This window comes from Mya arenaria, chromosome 11 (genome assembly GCF_026914265.1).
Source record: "Mya arenaria isolate MELC-2E11 chromosome 11, ASM2691426v1".
Classification (NCBI taxonomy): Eukaryota; Metazoa; Mollusca; class Bivalvia; order Myida; family Myidae; genus Mya; species Mya arenaria.
In genome coordinates this window covers 11,877,803-11,891,350 of record NC_069132.1, presented here as the reverse complement: position 1 = coordinate 11,891,350, position 13,548 = coordinate 11,877,803, and the positions used below count along the sequence as shown (strand labels likewise).

The window sequence follows — 13,548 nt, the reverse complement described above, 5'->3', positions numbered from 1 at the left end:
TGTTATTGGTAAATTGTTTTTTAACAGAAGTATTCTGTACTAAGTCTGCTTAATTCATACTTAGATATCAAACAAGGGCTTTAAATCTTCAGGATCTTCATCTTTGAATGATATAGATCTAGTGAGTGTGTCATAAAAACAAGTCCTGTCAAACATACCTAGACTTTTAAAGAAACCTTGTAAAGAAATTAACAATCAATGCATTAATTTAAAACTATTTGAAAAGAATGGGAAACTCTGTACTTTTGGAAGTTTCAACATGTCCTAGCCTCCTCAAGACATCTGCTAGGGCTCCCTTGAGGCAGACAATCTCATTCTCTTGTTCACGAACACGTCTCTCAAGGTGGGTCACCCGCTCACCCAGCTCGGCCTGGTCCGACTGCAGCAATCCATCTACAACGCACCCATCGAGAAGGTCAGTAAAATTGTTTAGCTCGACCAGCCTTATTATTCATGCTAATGATGCATTACATTATTGTATGTCTTGGAAAAAACTGTCCCATAATTTACAATAGTGTTTACGTTTATGCTTCCGCTAGTGGGATCGCCGGACAGATGGGTTAATCAGTTAGAACTAGTGATAATTTGATGATTGATTTGTATAATTGAAAATTAATTGGTTGGGCCTGAACTCGACGACAATCGATTGTATTTGGTAATAATGGATCATCAATTCAAACAATGAGTAAGTTTTCGTCATTCCTTTCGTTTTCAGTTTATTTCTGCTAATTTTCTGTTACTTGAGTGGAAATGATTATCGATAGTTAAACTGGATCTGATTACCAACACTATTTCGAACGCTTCTGACAAAAAAAACAGCGCAAGTTTAATTGAAACGTTAATTAGTAAATTAAAATAGGTTAATTCAGTAGTGCATGTTGCCCACTGGCTAACATAGTGAAATTTGTGCCAACACTAAAAAAGCTACTAGCTGCAAATTTAATTGTATAGTTATGCAAAAATAAACAACAACTATAATAAATATGTACTACCAAAAGTGGAGCTAGTAATTGTATAATCTGTCACCATATCATGACAGTTTTGATAGGCTTTATTTTGGAACAAACAAAAATTGAATGTGATAATATGCATATGTGCATGTCTGAATCACTATCTATGCCCTTGACTTCACATTCTCGAGTGCACTTTAAGATTGACAAGAGAAAATTGATAATTTCTGTGAAATTATTGAATATGAAATTAAGAAATAGCTTGCGTTTTCACACTGCACATTCAGTACATAATAATTAATGAGCCATTTTGTAACAATAATTGTCAAATAGGAACGTGAATACAACTCATGCAGTCCATGACCGTCATATTTATTAGGTTCAGAGTTGAACCTGTTTTCACCAGTCCTGAGCAGTATAAAAAGATGATTGTCAGCACATTTTATGAACATGGCCGTAAAACTGACAGAATAGACAAGAGCAGTTTTGTGTTTTTATACTCAAAAGAATATATTTCTAACATTTATACATCCATTTTTTTACGTTAACACAACACCCTGATGTTGATCAAGGTGAAGACAGTTTTAAACATCAGTGGACTTAGGCAAGCTTTTAAAATGAAACAAGTTTAATAGTTATCGAAATAGCCAAATAGCTTCAATAAAGAATTTCAGTATAATTTCAACAAAAATATGATATACTATCAATACTTCGGTATTTGATTACGTGCTTAAGTAAATATTCAAAGTGTAGAATAGTGAAAAAAAAATTTGGACCTTGAAACTCTGATAAATGGGCACACTTAGAGCCTTGAGATTAATGAGATTAGCCAATATACCTTTATACACATAAATGGATTGTAATGCCTGTTAGATCAAAAGCTCTCTTACTGTTTGGAAAGGCGTAAAACTTTAATTGTATTAACCTTATGAAACCCTCATTTCTGCATTTTGCAATGAAATTTTAAGATTTACATAGGTTATCCATAAGCTATAATTCTTTTAAGACATAAAAAAAATTGCAAGTTAGAGCAGATGAGCAATTTTCACGGCACATATATGCATAACTTTCAACATTGGATACACAAACTTTTCAGTAATCTTTGCTGCCATTAAAAGCTTGCTGTTTTATACTGCAAATCACCCATGATTAATGTTTAATATCATTTATCAAAGTTGTGCCCAAACAAATATATAATGTTTCACTGCACCAACCCAGTAGATTGTCAATATTGAAATGTATGTACCCAGTTTTTGCAATCCAATACAAAAACTTCAACATAAAACCGCACAGTTTATTCAAACTAATAAGCATTTGAATAGTGTATATATTTTTAAGCACTATGATCTGACTTGAGATTTATTTTGTTCATGTTCAAAAGCATAAGCCACAGCTTTCAAAAGAAGTAAAACATTTCCTGTGCAATAAGAATTTAATTTAAGACACCTGCATTTAGTAACTTAATAATTTGTTTTATGAAATGCTATCATTTAATGGAAAATAAGCTTAAAGTCAAATTTTTGCACCAAAAACAGATCAGTTGTATTATAATAAAGCCATAAACAGAAGACAGATTCTAGTCATATTCTTTTGGTCACTCCCAGCTTAGGAATGTGTGTGATAAGTTGATGTATATTATTCAACTGCAGTGTTTACTGTTAACAAAAGTACCTGGCTGTTGTCTCTCGCTCTCCGGAGCGTCCCCATTCACACCTGAAGCCTGAACCTGCTCAACTTCCACCTCCATTTTAGGAATTAAACGTACAATAAAGTTGCACTAGGTAATGTATTATAACACACCCTCACTTCACGACACTTGATTGCAAATCCACAGGTAAAACACCTGTCTAATCAAAAGTGAAATATTTTATCCACTAATGAATGTTTGCTACTGATAAACTCTTAACTCAGTTTGGTAGTCTGTTAAATAGAGTAGAACAGTATAATGTGCAGAGTAAATCAAGGTTAGAAGATGGCCTTCAGCACTTATTGACAATGCGATAAGATAAAAAATATCAAATCCTCAACAAATTCATGAATAGAGACACCCTTGCATTCACTGAAAACTTGCAACTTTGCAAAAATAAAGATATATCCAATATTCAACCTATACTACCCATAGACCCATTCACAGTCTAGTATACAGTCGACAGCACGCACGCTATTTCGCCTACAGTACTTCCCATTTAGTGAATCCACATGTCTACACCAGGGATTATATGAAATATCTACCGCCAAAGCTACTTCATGATAACACATTTATTTCCTCTCATGTCAAGGGCAAAGTTCATCAGTACAATAACATTTTTAGAGATATTAAACAAATATTTCCTATTTTCAGAAGCAGTATATAAACATTTCTGTAATTTCAATACACTTATTGGTAAATTGGAGATTTTAAATGCAACAAGAGCAGTCACAGAGCAGTATATTCCCTGACACTGCAGACAGAGTCATGGTTCTTGTGCACTGTACTTTATAATAAATCTATCTGAGTTCAGAGCTTCAGATAATGTTCATACTTGCTTATGTATTAAAATTTGACGAAATGCATTTAAATCTGATTTGTGTGTATGGGTTTGCATTTAAAACAGGGGTGATTGAATTGAGCTCGACCCTTTATATTGATAAATCAATTTGACCAGATGCTGGCTATGTTCTAAATTATGTCACATGGGAAAATTCAAAAGCTGCTTCCCAATTATTGAGAGTTATTATTGGTTGTTGATGGAGGGTAAAAGAAACAGAAACATCAAGTTGGTGTAAAGTTGTCAGAAAAAAACCAGCTAGTTGTTTGAAAAGAATGGTTACTAGCTGAAAGTTCTCCAGGAAGGGCCCGACCTTATATTGAAATGTGGAGTCTGTACTGAATACAAAATGAATTGTATGTGTGGGCCAATGAAGCTTCAAATATATACAGAAAGTAGTATTGGTAGGCATGGTGACTCCTTGGAGCTTACAAATGCTGAAGCTGCATGGTCACAGACAGCTCTCTTTAATACCAGTGTTTGAAGTTACAAACAATACTTATATTAAAGATAACATACCCACCCTTTTATTTTTCAAAAGCAGAGAAAATACCCCTTAAGATTTCAGAATACCCTACACAGCTGAATGTCAGGGGGTTAAATACCTTTTGACCCAAATGGTCTGAGGTATCAATGCTTTTGGAATTATGCTTTTGGAAGTATAAAAGAAAAACAAAGGACAATAACTTAAAATATATTGCAGCCAGAGTTAAAGTTCTTGTCCTCAATATGATCTATCTGAAACTATTAAATATAAAGTTGATACCTCAGACACTTTTGGAATAATGCTTCAGACAAAAATAAAGTATCAAAGGGTAAAAACGAACAGAACTATCACAGTCAGAGTTATTTCAACTTTGTTGATACTACCATGTTATCAAATGTTACTCAATACAATGCATGTAATAAAATTCTAACAAATATAACAGACTGTTTCTTCTGAAGAATGGTCTATAAAATTGCAGTGTAATTAAGAAAGTCATACAGGAAAAAATGCAAGTGCATTATTGAATGATAAATAAATTACCGGTACTGTAATGTATTTAGAGTATTTGTCAGATTGATCATCTTTAGCCTCACTCTATGCCCAATCATTCTATAAATAGATATGTGCAGAAGGCGTGACCAAGCAGTCAATACACTCTCTCTGTACCATGCTACAACTGGGTTATCTACTTGCTGGTGTGTTATAGCTTATACACTGAACACACACAAACTGTGGTGGGAAAAGGCTAAATCATGAGGTAACTTATTGATTGATTAACTAACAGTTTATGTTAAAATTAAAATCAAGTCTATGAAATGTTTAATCCATGATTCTTTTCACAGGTTGTTGTTCTAAATTGGATATATCTATAAGAAAGACTGCATGCTTGTGAGACTGGTTTTCCTGACTGTATAGTGAGGGCCACAGTTAACCGGCAATATTGATTGTGTAAGGCTGCACATAATCTTTACAGCCAGTTAGTATAACAAGGGTAATGAAGTCTCCGCTATTCTTCGGACCGGGGGGGGGCCATGGTTACAATTGACTGGTGCATAATTGTATGATTTTTTTCTACTGTTTTTGATAACTTTTATGGCAATTAAACCTCTCTCTATAAAATTTGTAGATATCTTAAAATAGAGTAATAGATAATTAATCCCCTGGCAGGCGATACCATGGTAGTTCTAAAGATGTTCACTTACACCACCTTGAGTAGTTTTATTCAGTATTTACCAAATTTGGATCTGATTTAAAATTTTATGAGCTTAAATTAAGGCTTAATTATGATTTAATACATAACACGTATATAACAACCAGCAAGATACTTTTAGCCTGACTCATAAGTTATCCCCTTCAATTGTCAAAAATTAATGTTTCATATTTTCGAACGTGAGTAGTTCTTTTATCCAATCTTCACTCAATTTGGTTACAATTGTCTATGTATTAGTTAGATGACATGAAGTAAAATCATAATGACTAAGAATGGGCGGATTGAGTGTAGTGAACAAGCCCTTTGTAATTATTAAGATTGAACTTCAGGTCATCTAACTGACTAACTTAGAATTCAACCTACATGTAATTGGCTGAAACATTGTCAACGCAAAATCTGGCACAGGGAGTGTATATAGGATGAGTGGCAATAGGCAGACCTTTAAACAACAGCGAAAGTTGAAATTCCTAGTTATTGATAATTGCCTATATCCAATTTCATAGGCTGAAAATGTAGGTTGTATTCTAAAGGGCTTAATAACTATCAAAAAGTAACAATTAGAGAACATATAATATAAAATCTTAATGATTAAAAAGTCCAAGTCATTAAGATTTACACAATTGGTAACCAGTAAGCATAAAGTACTTATTGAAGGTTGATAGGTGATTTCATTGGATGGGAACGAAGGTTTTAATCTTATCAGCATTGTCACTTTGAATAACATGCTAATATTTGAAGCATTAATTATCAAAATTGATCAAAATTGAAAGTATCCGCACTCTAACTTCAGCAGTTCTTATTTATTCTTTATAACCATAAACTTGCAGGTAATATTTACCAGTTTGGGCTGAATGATTGTGGCTAACCAATAATATTGCATCATTCACTCCTGAGTAAGAGCCAAAATTTCATAGAACTAGCCTTGTTGGCTATCTTTACTGTGCAGAATGTACGCAATCTTTTATATTACCTCTCTATGCTATAATGCATGATATCTCACCAAATTTGATTAACATATTTAAAGTAAATTGTCTGAGCAGTGCTAGGGCCTAAAAAAATATATATGACTTTAGGGCAACGGTCTCAAAAATGTTAGGTAAAGTAGGGACCAATTGTTTTCCCGTCAGAACAGCAAATCAAGTTGGAAAATTAATGTCTACCATGACTTTTCAGTATACTGTTTATTAATTTATTAAATACGTAATACTTTGTTTTCAATTGTAATAAAACTTACACAATTTGTTTCATGTCTGACTAATAACACAATTCAGAAGAAGACTAGTGGGTTATCAAGTACTCGTGAAAATGGTCACCCCCCCCCCCCCCCCCCCCCCATTCATTGATCAAAACCTATTTAATGTTTGTTACATTTGATTGCAGTGATACTGCCATAGACTGGGATGCCAGCATTTTCCGTGAAGTTAAGGTGGAGGTGAACAGTGATGATGAGGAAGTATACAAAATGGAGATGGGTGGGAACAATGTACCCAAGCCAGACACTTCAGGTGAAACACACCACCCCCAAGCTGCTGACAATAATTATAACACTGGTGCACATGCTGCTAACAAACAAACAAACTTAGAATATCCAGACTTCAATGTTATTCTGAAAACATTTCCAAAGTTCATGACCAGGAAAGCCACAAAAACTGCTGTTTTGGCCTACAATTTTTGGGCAGAAACCCACAATGGGGTTTATCCTGAGATCATGGAAGTCTGTGGATACCCACCAGAGAAAATGGATCCTATTTTTGCCATTTTTGTCAAAGAAGTAAATAGCAGAACAGGTGCAGATTATCAGGAAGATAGTCTGAAAGGTTGTATTTTTGGAATTCAGAGATTCCATAAGGCATACTGCGACTACTTTAACATCCACCACACCTACATGACAGGAAAGGCTTCAAGTGGATTCGATCAGTTTAATCAAGCCTATTATGATCGATTAGCTAAAATGAAAAATGTTCAGAGTGTCAGGAATGAAACCCCAAAAGGCATCACAAGATCGCAGGAGGAACAGCTCTGGCAGAAGGGAATTTTTGGTATTGACTCTGCCAAGGCCATCAGTGACACAATGTATTTCTACCTGATGAAGGTATTCGGATTAACTTCCGCCTCATGCTTAAGGTATATCAAAGCAGAGCATTTTACACTGTCTTCTGATGAGTATGGGGACTATGTTGAACTGGACAAGACTTTTGCATCAGATAGAGAGGACATGCGATTCAGCTATAGCTACAACACTGCCCTAGAAATAGTTCATACAGACAAACTGCGCCACTATGCCAACCGGAGCAATCCTCGCACCTTCTACAACATCTTAAGTCTCTACCTTAACCTTATCAAGGAGATACCTGAGAATGATAAGTCTGGTTTCCTGCTGCAGGCAAAACATGGACTTGAGTTTCGTCACATGGCATATGGTGTAAATAATCTGCAAAAAAAGCTTAGTTTAATAATGAAGGCAGCAGGAATTGAAGGCTATTTTACAGCAAACTCCATTGTACAGTCATCAAACTACAAACGCAAACAGAGGCCAGAAAACATGGAGGAACTGCTGGATGTATGCAGGTAATTTTTTATTTAAATATTACTCTTTATTCTTTGCAGATAATGATGAATATGTGAAGTACAATTTTGTTTCACTACATATTCATGTGAATTAGTATTAAAAATGACCACAAACTTAAAGAAATAAAAAACAATGAACTTGTTGCCATTTGTAGCATTAAATAAGTACAGATTTAAATTACTCAAGTTACAACCAGGATCCTTCACTAAAACAGGCCCCAGGTGTCCGAGGTAAAACCTGTGTTTCAGTTTGTTAATGGGTAAAGCATCCTTATTGCAAAGCATTAAAAACCCCCAACATTTGAGGCCATAAATATCAGATCACCTTATATCATCTTCTGTCTGACTTAATGGTTCTTGACCAGTCTACTAAACTTTGACCAGACTGCAGGGTAACCTTGCCCACTATTTTACTTGAGGCTAAGATTGGTTAGAATAATTTTATGCTTATTGTCCTTACGAGTCAGATAATCAGCCATTGTCGGCTTTACTTTTGTTTCTATTATATAAAATTTAAGTAACTTGCCGTAGGGTCTTCCTTAACTAGAAAATGGTAGGTGCTCTAGACAGGTGACACATTGTAGTTTTTAGCTCCACTGGCCGAAGGCCATGGAGCTTATGTCGTCACAGATTGTCCGTCGTGAGTGCGTGCGTGCGTGCGTGCGTGCGTAAACTTTTACTTTAAACGACATCTCCTCTGAAACTGATAAGCGGATTTTGACAAAACTTCACAGGAATGTTCCTTTGGTGGTCCTTTACCAAAATTGCTCAAATGGTTCCGGTCCATTGCACAATATGGCCGCCAGAGCTAAAAATAGCAAAATCTTTAAACGACATCTCCTCTGAAACGGTTCGGCAGATTTTGATGAAACTTGACAGTAATGTTCCTTGGGAGGTCCTTTATTAAAATTGCTCAAATGGTTCTGGTCCATTGCACAATATGGCCGCCACAGCTAAAAATAGCAAAATCTTTAAACAACATCTCCTCTGAAACGGATAGGCAGATTTTGACAAAACTTCACAGGAATGTTCCTTTGGTGGTCCTTTACCAAAATTGCTCAAATGGTTCCGGTCCATTGCACAATATGGCCGCCAGAGCTAAAAATAGCAAAATCTTTAAACGACATCTCCTCTGAAACGGTTCGGCAGATTTTGATGAAACTTGACAGTAATGTTCCTTGGGTGGTCCTTTATTAAAATTGCTCAAATGGTTCTGGTCCATTGCACAATATGGCCGCCACAGCTAAAAATAGCAAAATCTTTAAACGACATCTCCTCTGAAACGGATAGGCAGATTTTGATGAAACTTGACAGAATTGTTCCTTGGGTGGTCCTTAACCAAAATTGCTCAAATGGTTCCGGTCCGCTGCACAACATGGCTGCCAGGGCAATAAAATAGAAAAACCTTTAAGAACATCTTCTCAGAAACCGATGATCAGATTTTGATGAAACTTAACAGAAATGTTCCTTGGATGGTCCTTTATCAAATTTGCTTCAATGGTTCTGGTCCACTGCACAAGATGGCCCCCAGAGGTAAAAATAGAAAAGTTACTTGGGTAGTCCTTAACCAAAATAGCCCAAACAGTTCTGGTCTGCTGCACAACATGGGCACCAGAGCTAAGAATAGAAAAAAACGTTAAACTACATCTTCTCAGAAACCGATTATCAGATTTTGATGAAACTTTACATAAATGTTCATCGGGATGCCCTTTAACCAAAATTGCCCAAATGGTTCCGGTCCGCTGCACAACATGGCTGCGAGAGTTAAAAATAGAAAAACCTTTAAGGACTTCTCGTCCGCAGTCTTCACGAAAAACATTTTAACCTACTAGCCAGTTGGACTAGCATAATGGCATATTTTACTAGTCCGAATGACAATCTAGTAGTCCGACTATTTTGCCACATTATAAAACTGTATGCTTGAGGTAAATACCTATTTCAATTGAGCAGCTTGCAGTTTGAGTAAACATTTCTTTATTATGATGCTCATGCAGTGATAGGGAGTGACATCCTTCTGTTGGGAATAGTGCTCCTTGTTTTTCAGAACCTATGGGTACTATGTAAAAACAAAAGGCATCTTGCTTGAATAGAATGTAATAATATCAACATGGTTAGAAAAGAAATGCCATGCTTTAATAGCTTTGATTACATTTTACTACTGAATTACCTCCCTTTAATAGAAAAAAAATAATGTCTTAATTTTTCACGTATAGCATCTTTAAATAATTTTTAAACAATAATAATTTATGAGTAAACATATAAGCATAAAGTTCTCACAAAAAGATCAATTTAAAAACCTTACATTTATACATAGGAAAGTATATATAGACTGAACATTAATTTTCGTTTAAGTGACATTCTGAAAGTTTATGAAACAGCTATTTTTAGTAACTTAAATGGCCGAAAAGTGTAAGTGAAACACCAAGTTGATTCTATCTCGTCAGTTCTTGTTCAGGTTAGATATTTGCTTCATAATCTATTCAGATTAAATGTTAACCGATGATCAGATTTTGATGAAACTTGACAGAAATGTTCCTTGGGTGGTCATTAACCAAAATTTGTTAAATGGTTCCAGTCCACTGCACACCATGGCTGCCAGAGCTAAAAAATAAAAAAAACTTTATACGACTTGTCGTCGAAACTGATGACCTTTTTTCGATAAAACTTGACAGAAATGTTTGTTTGGTGCTCCTTTACTCAAATTGCCCAAATCATTTCGGTCCACTGCACAACATGGCAGCCAGAGCTATTAAAGTAAAAAAATTTTTTAAATAACTTCTCCTCAAAAATTGATGATTGTATTTCTATGAAACTTGACGAAAATGTTCGTTAGGTGGTCTTTGCTTGAACCTTTTGGCCAGTGGAGCACAGGCACTGATGTGCCTCTTGTTAGTATTCATTGTACAAATGTTGACATTTTCAGGATTTTGGACCCTCCTCCTGGTGTCGTTTCCACTGAAGTGATGGAAAAGGCAATCGAACGCCATCTTCACAGGTCTCAGATTTTAGATGGAATTCAAGGGAAACAGCAAGTATCTGGCATTATTTCCTCCCTTAGAAGAATCACAAACAACGAGAAAGAAGATCTGAAGACAAAACTTCAGAGGATTATAGACAGCAATTCCCAGAATAAGGACACATTCCCAAAACCTGGCTCTACAGCCAGCCTGGAGTCCATCTCTTCAGCTCTCTCAGATCTACCGAATGCACATCAAAAATCAACAGTACAAAGTCTGACTAGTCTCCCATCTATCCAGTCCCAGCTGACACAGCCAGTTTCAGCCATGCAACTTGCTTCTCATACAACTATGAGACACATAGTCCCTAATGTCCCATTAACTCCTACATTGGTGCAGTCTACAACTGGAGGGCCAGTAACGCTGCTATTAATCCCTGCCTCAACATCTTTCTCTGGTCAACCAGGGCCTCTTCCTACAGCAGCACTGATTCCTGCTGGAGCGACATGTACACTAACAAGTCCTACTACTGTTGTGAATTCTGCTAATGCTATGATTAATCCAGCGAAAGATCTGATGAACTCAAAAAAAGGTACAGTGAAAGTGAAATCTGCAAGTGCAAATCTTTATCCAAGGTTATATCCCACGTCTAAGAAAAATATGGCAAATGACAACACTACTCCAAGTCTCGGACTTCATGCAGTATCAATCAAGAAGGAGCCATATGACCCTGAAGAAAACTTGTCTAATAAAAACAAAAACAATGACAGTACCAAAGGTACTACAAGTTTCCAAACCCTAGATTGTCATAATCATGACATAAAGAAAGGCAATACTTTTGAAAATGTTGGTCTTGTATATCCACTGGTTTCTGAACCAATGAAAAGGCCTCTTGAGGCTGTTGGTAAAAGGTCCAATTATGAATCAATGAAGAAGAAGATAAAGCCAGCAGCACCTAAAGAAAAAGAACTGATTCAAACTTCATTACATACATTTAGTGATGACACTAAACAAAAAATGCTTGAATCTGCAGAACCACCACAATCTTCACCTGAAAATGAAATAAAACAACAAAGATCGGACTTACATGATGTAGATGAATCAAACACAGAAATGAATGAATGCTTAAATATTGAATCTAAGAGCGAAAATGTTGACAAAAAAGAGAAGAGAGAATATGAAGGGGAATTGCAGAAGCCAATGCTTGACAAAGAAGCGATAGTGACAAAATGTAATGAGGGTGCATATCCATATAAGCCTACTCACAGTGCCAGAATAGAATACAGCCTCTCAAATGACTACACAAAACAAATTTGTAAACAAGATATGGTCATTGTGGATGATGGTGACAACAATTTCAACTTTTCCGGAATGTGCAAGATTGGGAAAACTTCATGTGACCTTGACATTAACCTTGGCGACTACCTACCAGAAAACAGTGTTATAAGGCCAGGAGATATAAACTTGAAGAGGATGATTACATCCGATGGGGGGAAATTTGTTATCAGTCTCAAATATTCCCTACAGAAAGAGTGATCTTGTGTTGAAGAGTTGACTAGTGATCTTGTGTTGAAGAGTTGACTATTTTGAAAATAACATTTTCTCTGTTTACAAGCAATGTTATCATTATCTTACTAGCAGTTACATGCTGCTCTTTGTCACTGTCTGGTTCAATGTTGTCTGTGTTCATATTATAAAAGTTAAAATATTTGTTGTTTTCATTGATGTTGAACATTAGGCCAGTGTTTTTTTTATTTGTTGTTTTACGGGAGCGCCGTACCTAAATATTGCAAAACCCAAATAAGAAAAAGATTCAAATTCCTAACTTTACTTTTATTCGTTCCGCCGCCCGTTTCTTCGATCTCCGATAGAAAATAAAAATTAGTGTTATTTAACCTAATGCTAATTTCACAACAAAAAAAATATCGCACACAATTTCCAAGTTAGGCGGAAGCCGGTGCTTTTGCTTATGATGTCAACTGAAATATGTTTCATTGTTTTGTAATATCACATGCATATTATATGCCATGATGAAAATAAAACTTGAAACTTGCTTATTATCATCATCTAAGCGCTTGTAAGGAAAATGGCTGCCTTTTACAAAATTTTAAAGTGGATTGAGTTTGAAGACTGTGTTGTTCATAAAATCAGGCATTTTTATATTTCGGAACAGAACTGTATTTTCTTTATACCAAAGCATAAAATCACTTAAATATTTATGTGTGTAGACCTGTTTACATGGGGATACACTGAGAATTGGAATTTGCTGTACAGTTTCTGACTACAGATAAAGACGAGAATGTGACATTGGATTTGGCTTGTTTGTCTAAAGACAAAAAACTTATACCAACATATTGCATGCCATTTTAATGGCCATATATATACCCCAGGTCCTGGGGTAAATAGGGGATAACGACAGAAATGGGCTGTGTTTTTACCTTCCAGGTCGCCCAGCAGTGCCGGGTGAATGCCGTGGTTTTGTTTTTGAGCCAAAAATAGTGGGGAATGGGCCTTACCTTGGGGTGCGGGGGAATAAGGTGGGAATTTGACCAGTAGTTTGTCTCCGCATGGGCAGGTTTTACCAAGGATTGGCCGGACTTGGGTTGGGCGTGGTTACAATTGACTGGTGCATTATTGTGGCTTCTTGTGAAAATGACATCTTGTTTTGACTTTATTATACAGATCTATTATACAACAGGCAGTATGGAGTACAAAACAACTTCAAAACATACATTCTATAAAAGTTTGCGAAAAAAAAGAAAAATATACGGAAAATCCATCTTATTTTTATTTTTTTTCTCAACACTCATTTTTCAACATCTTTTTCTTAATTTATTCCCTCCTCCTG

The 13,548-nt window shown here is 35.7% G+C and overlaps 2 protein-coding genes across 9 annotated transcripts in view; one reads left to right on the top strand and one right to left on the bottom strand.

Annotated features, from left to right (window-relative positions):
• Positions 1-13,548, bottom strand: part of LOC128207534 (echinoderm microtubule-associated protein-like 2) — a 42,229-nt gene that overhangs the window by 24,884 nt on the left and 3,797 nt on the right. For 3 of the 8 annotated variants that reach the window (XM_052910502.1, XM_052910505.1, XM_052910508.1), the window contains exons 1-2: positions 2,622-3,105; positions 244-393 (exon numbers count right to left, since the gene is read on the bottom strand). In XM_052910502.1, the coding sequence (XP_052766462.1) occupies positions 244-393; positions 2,622-2,697 (226 nt within the window). In that variant the 5' untranslated portion in view covers positions 2,698-3,105. Of the gene's footprint in view, positions 1-243; positions 394-2,621; positions 3,107-13,548 lie in introns of those variants that run through there. The other 5 variants (XM_052910500.1, XM_052910501.1, XM_052910507.1 and 2 more) reach the window with 3 other exon arrangements.
• On the top strand, positions 4,600-12,410 carry LOC128207533 (uncharacterized). Its single transcript, XM_052910499.1, has 3 exons — positions 4,600-4,722; positions 6,556-7,743; positions 10,667-12,410. The coding sequence occupies exons 1-3, from the start codon at positions 4,718-4,720 to the stop codon at positions 12,234-12,236; spliced, it is 2,763 nt and encodes a 920-aa protein (XP_052766459.1). The 5' UTR covers positions 4,600-4,717; the 3' UTR covers positions 12,237-12,410.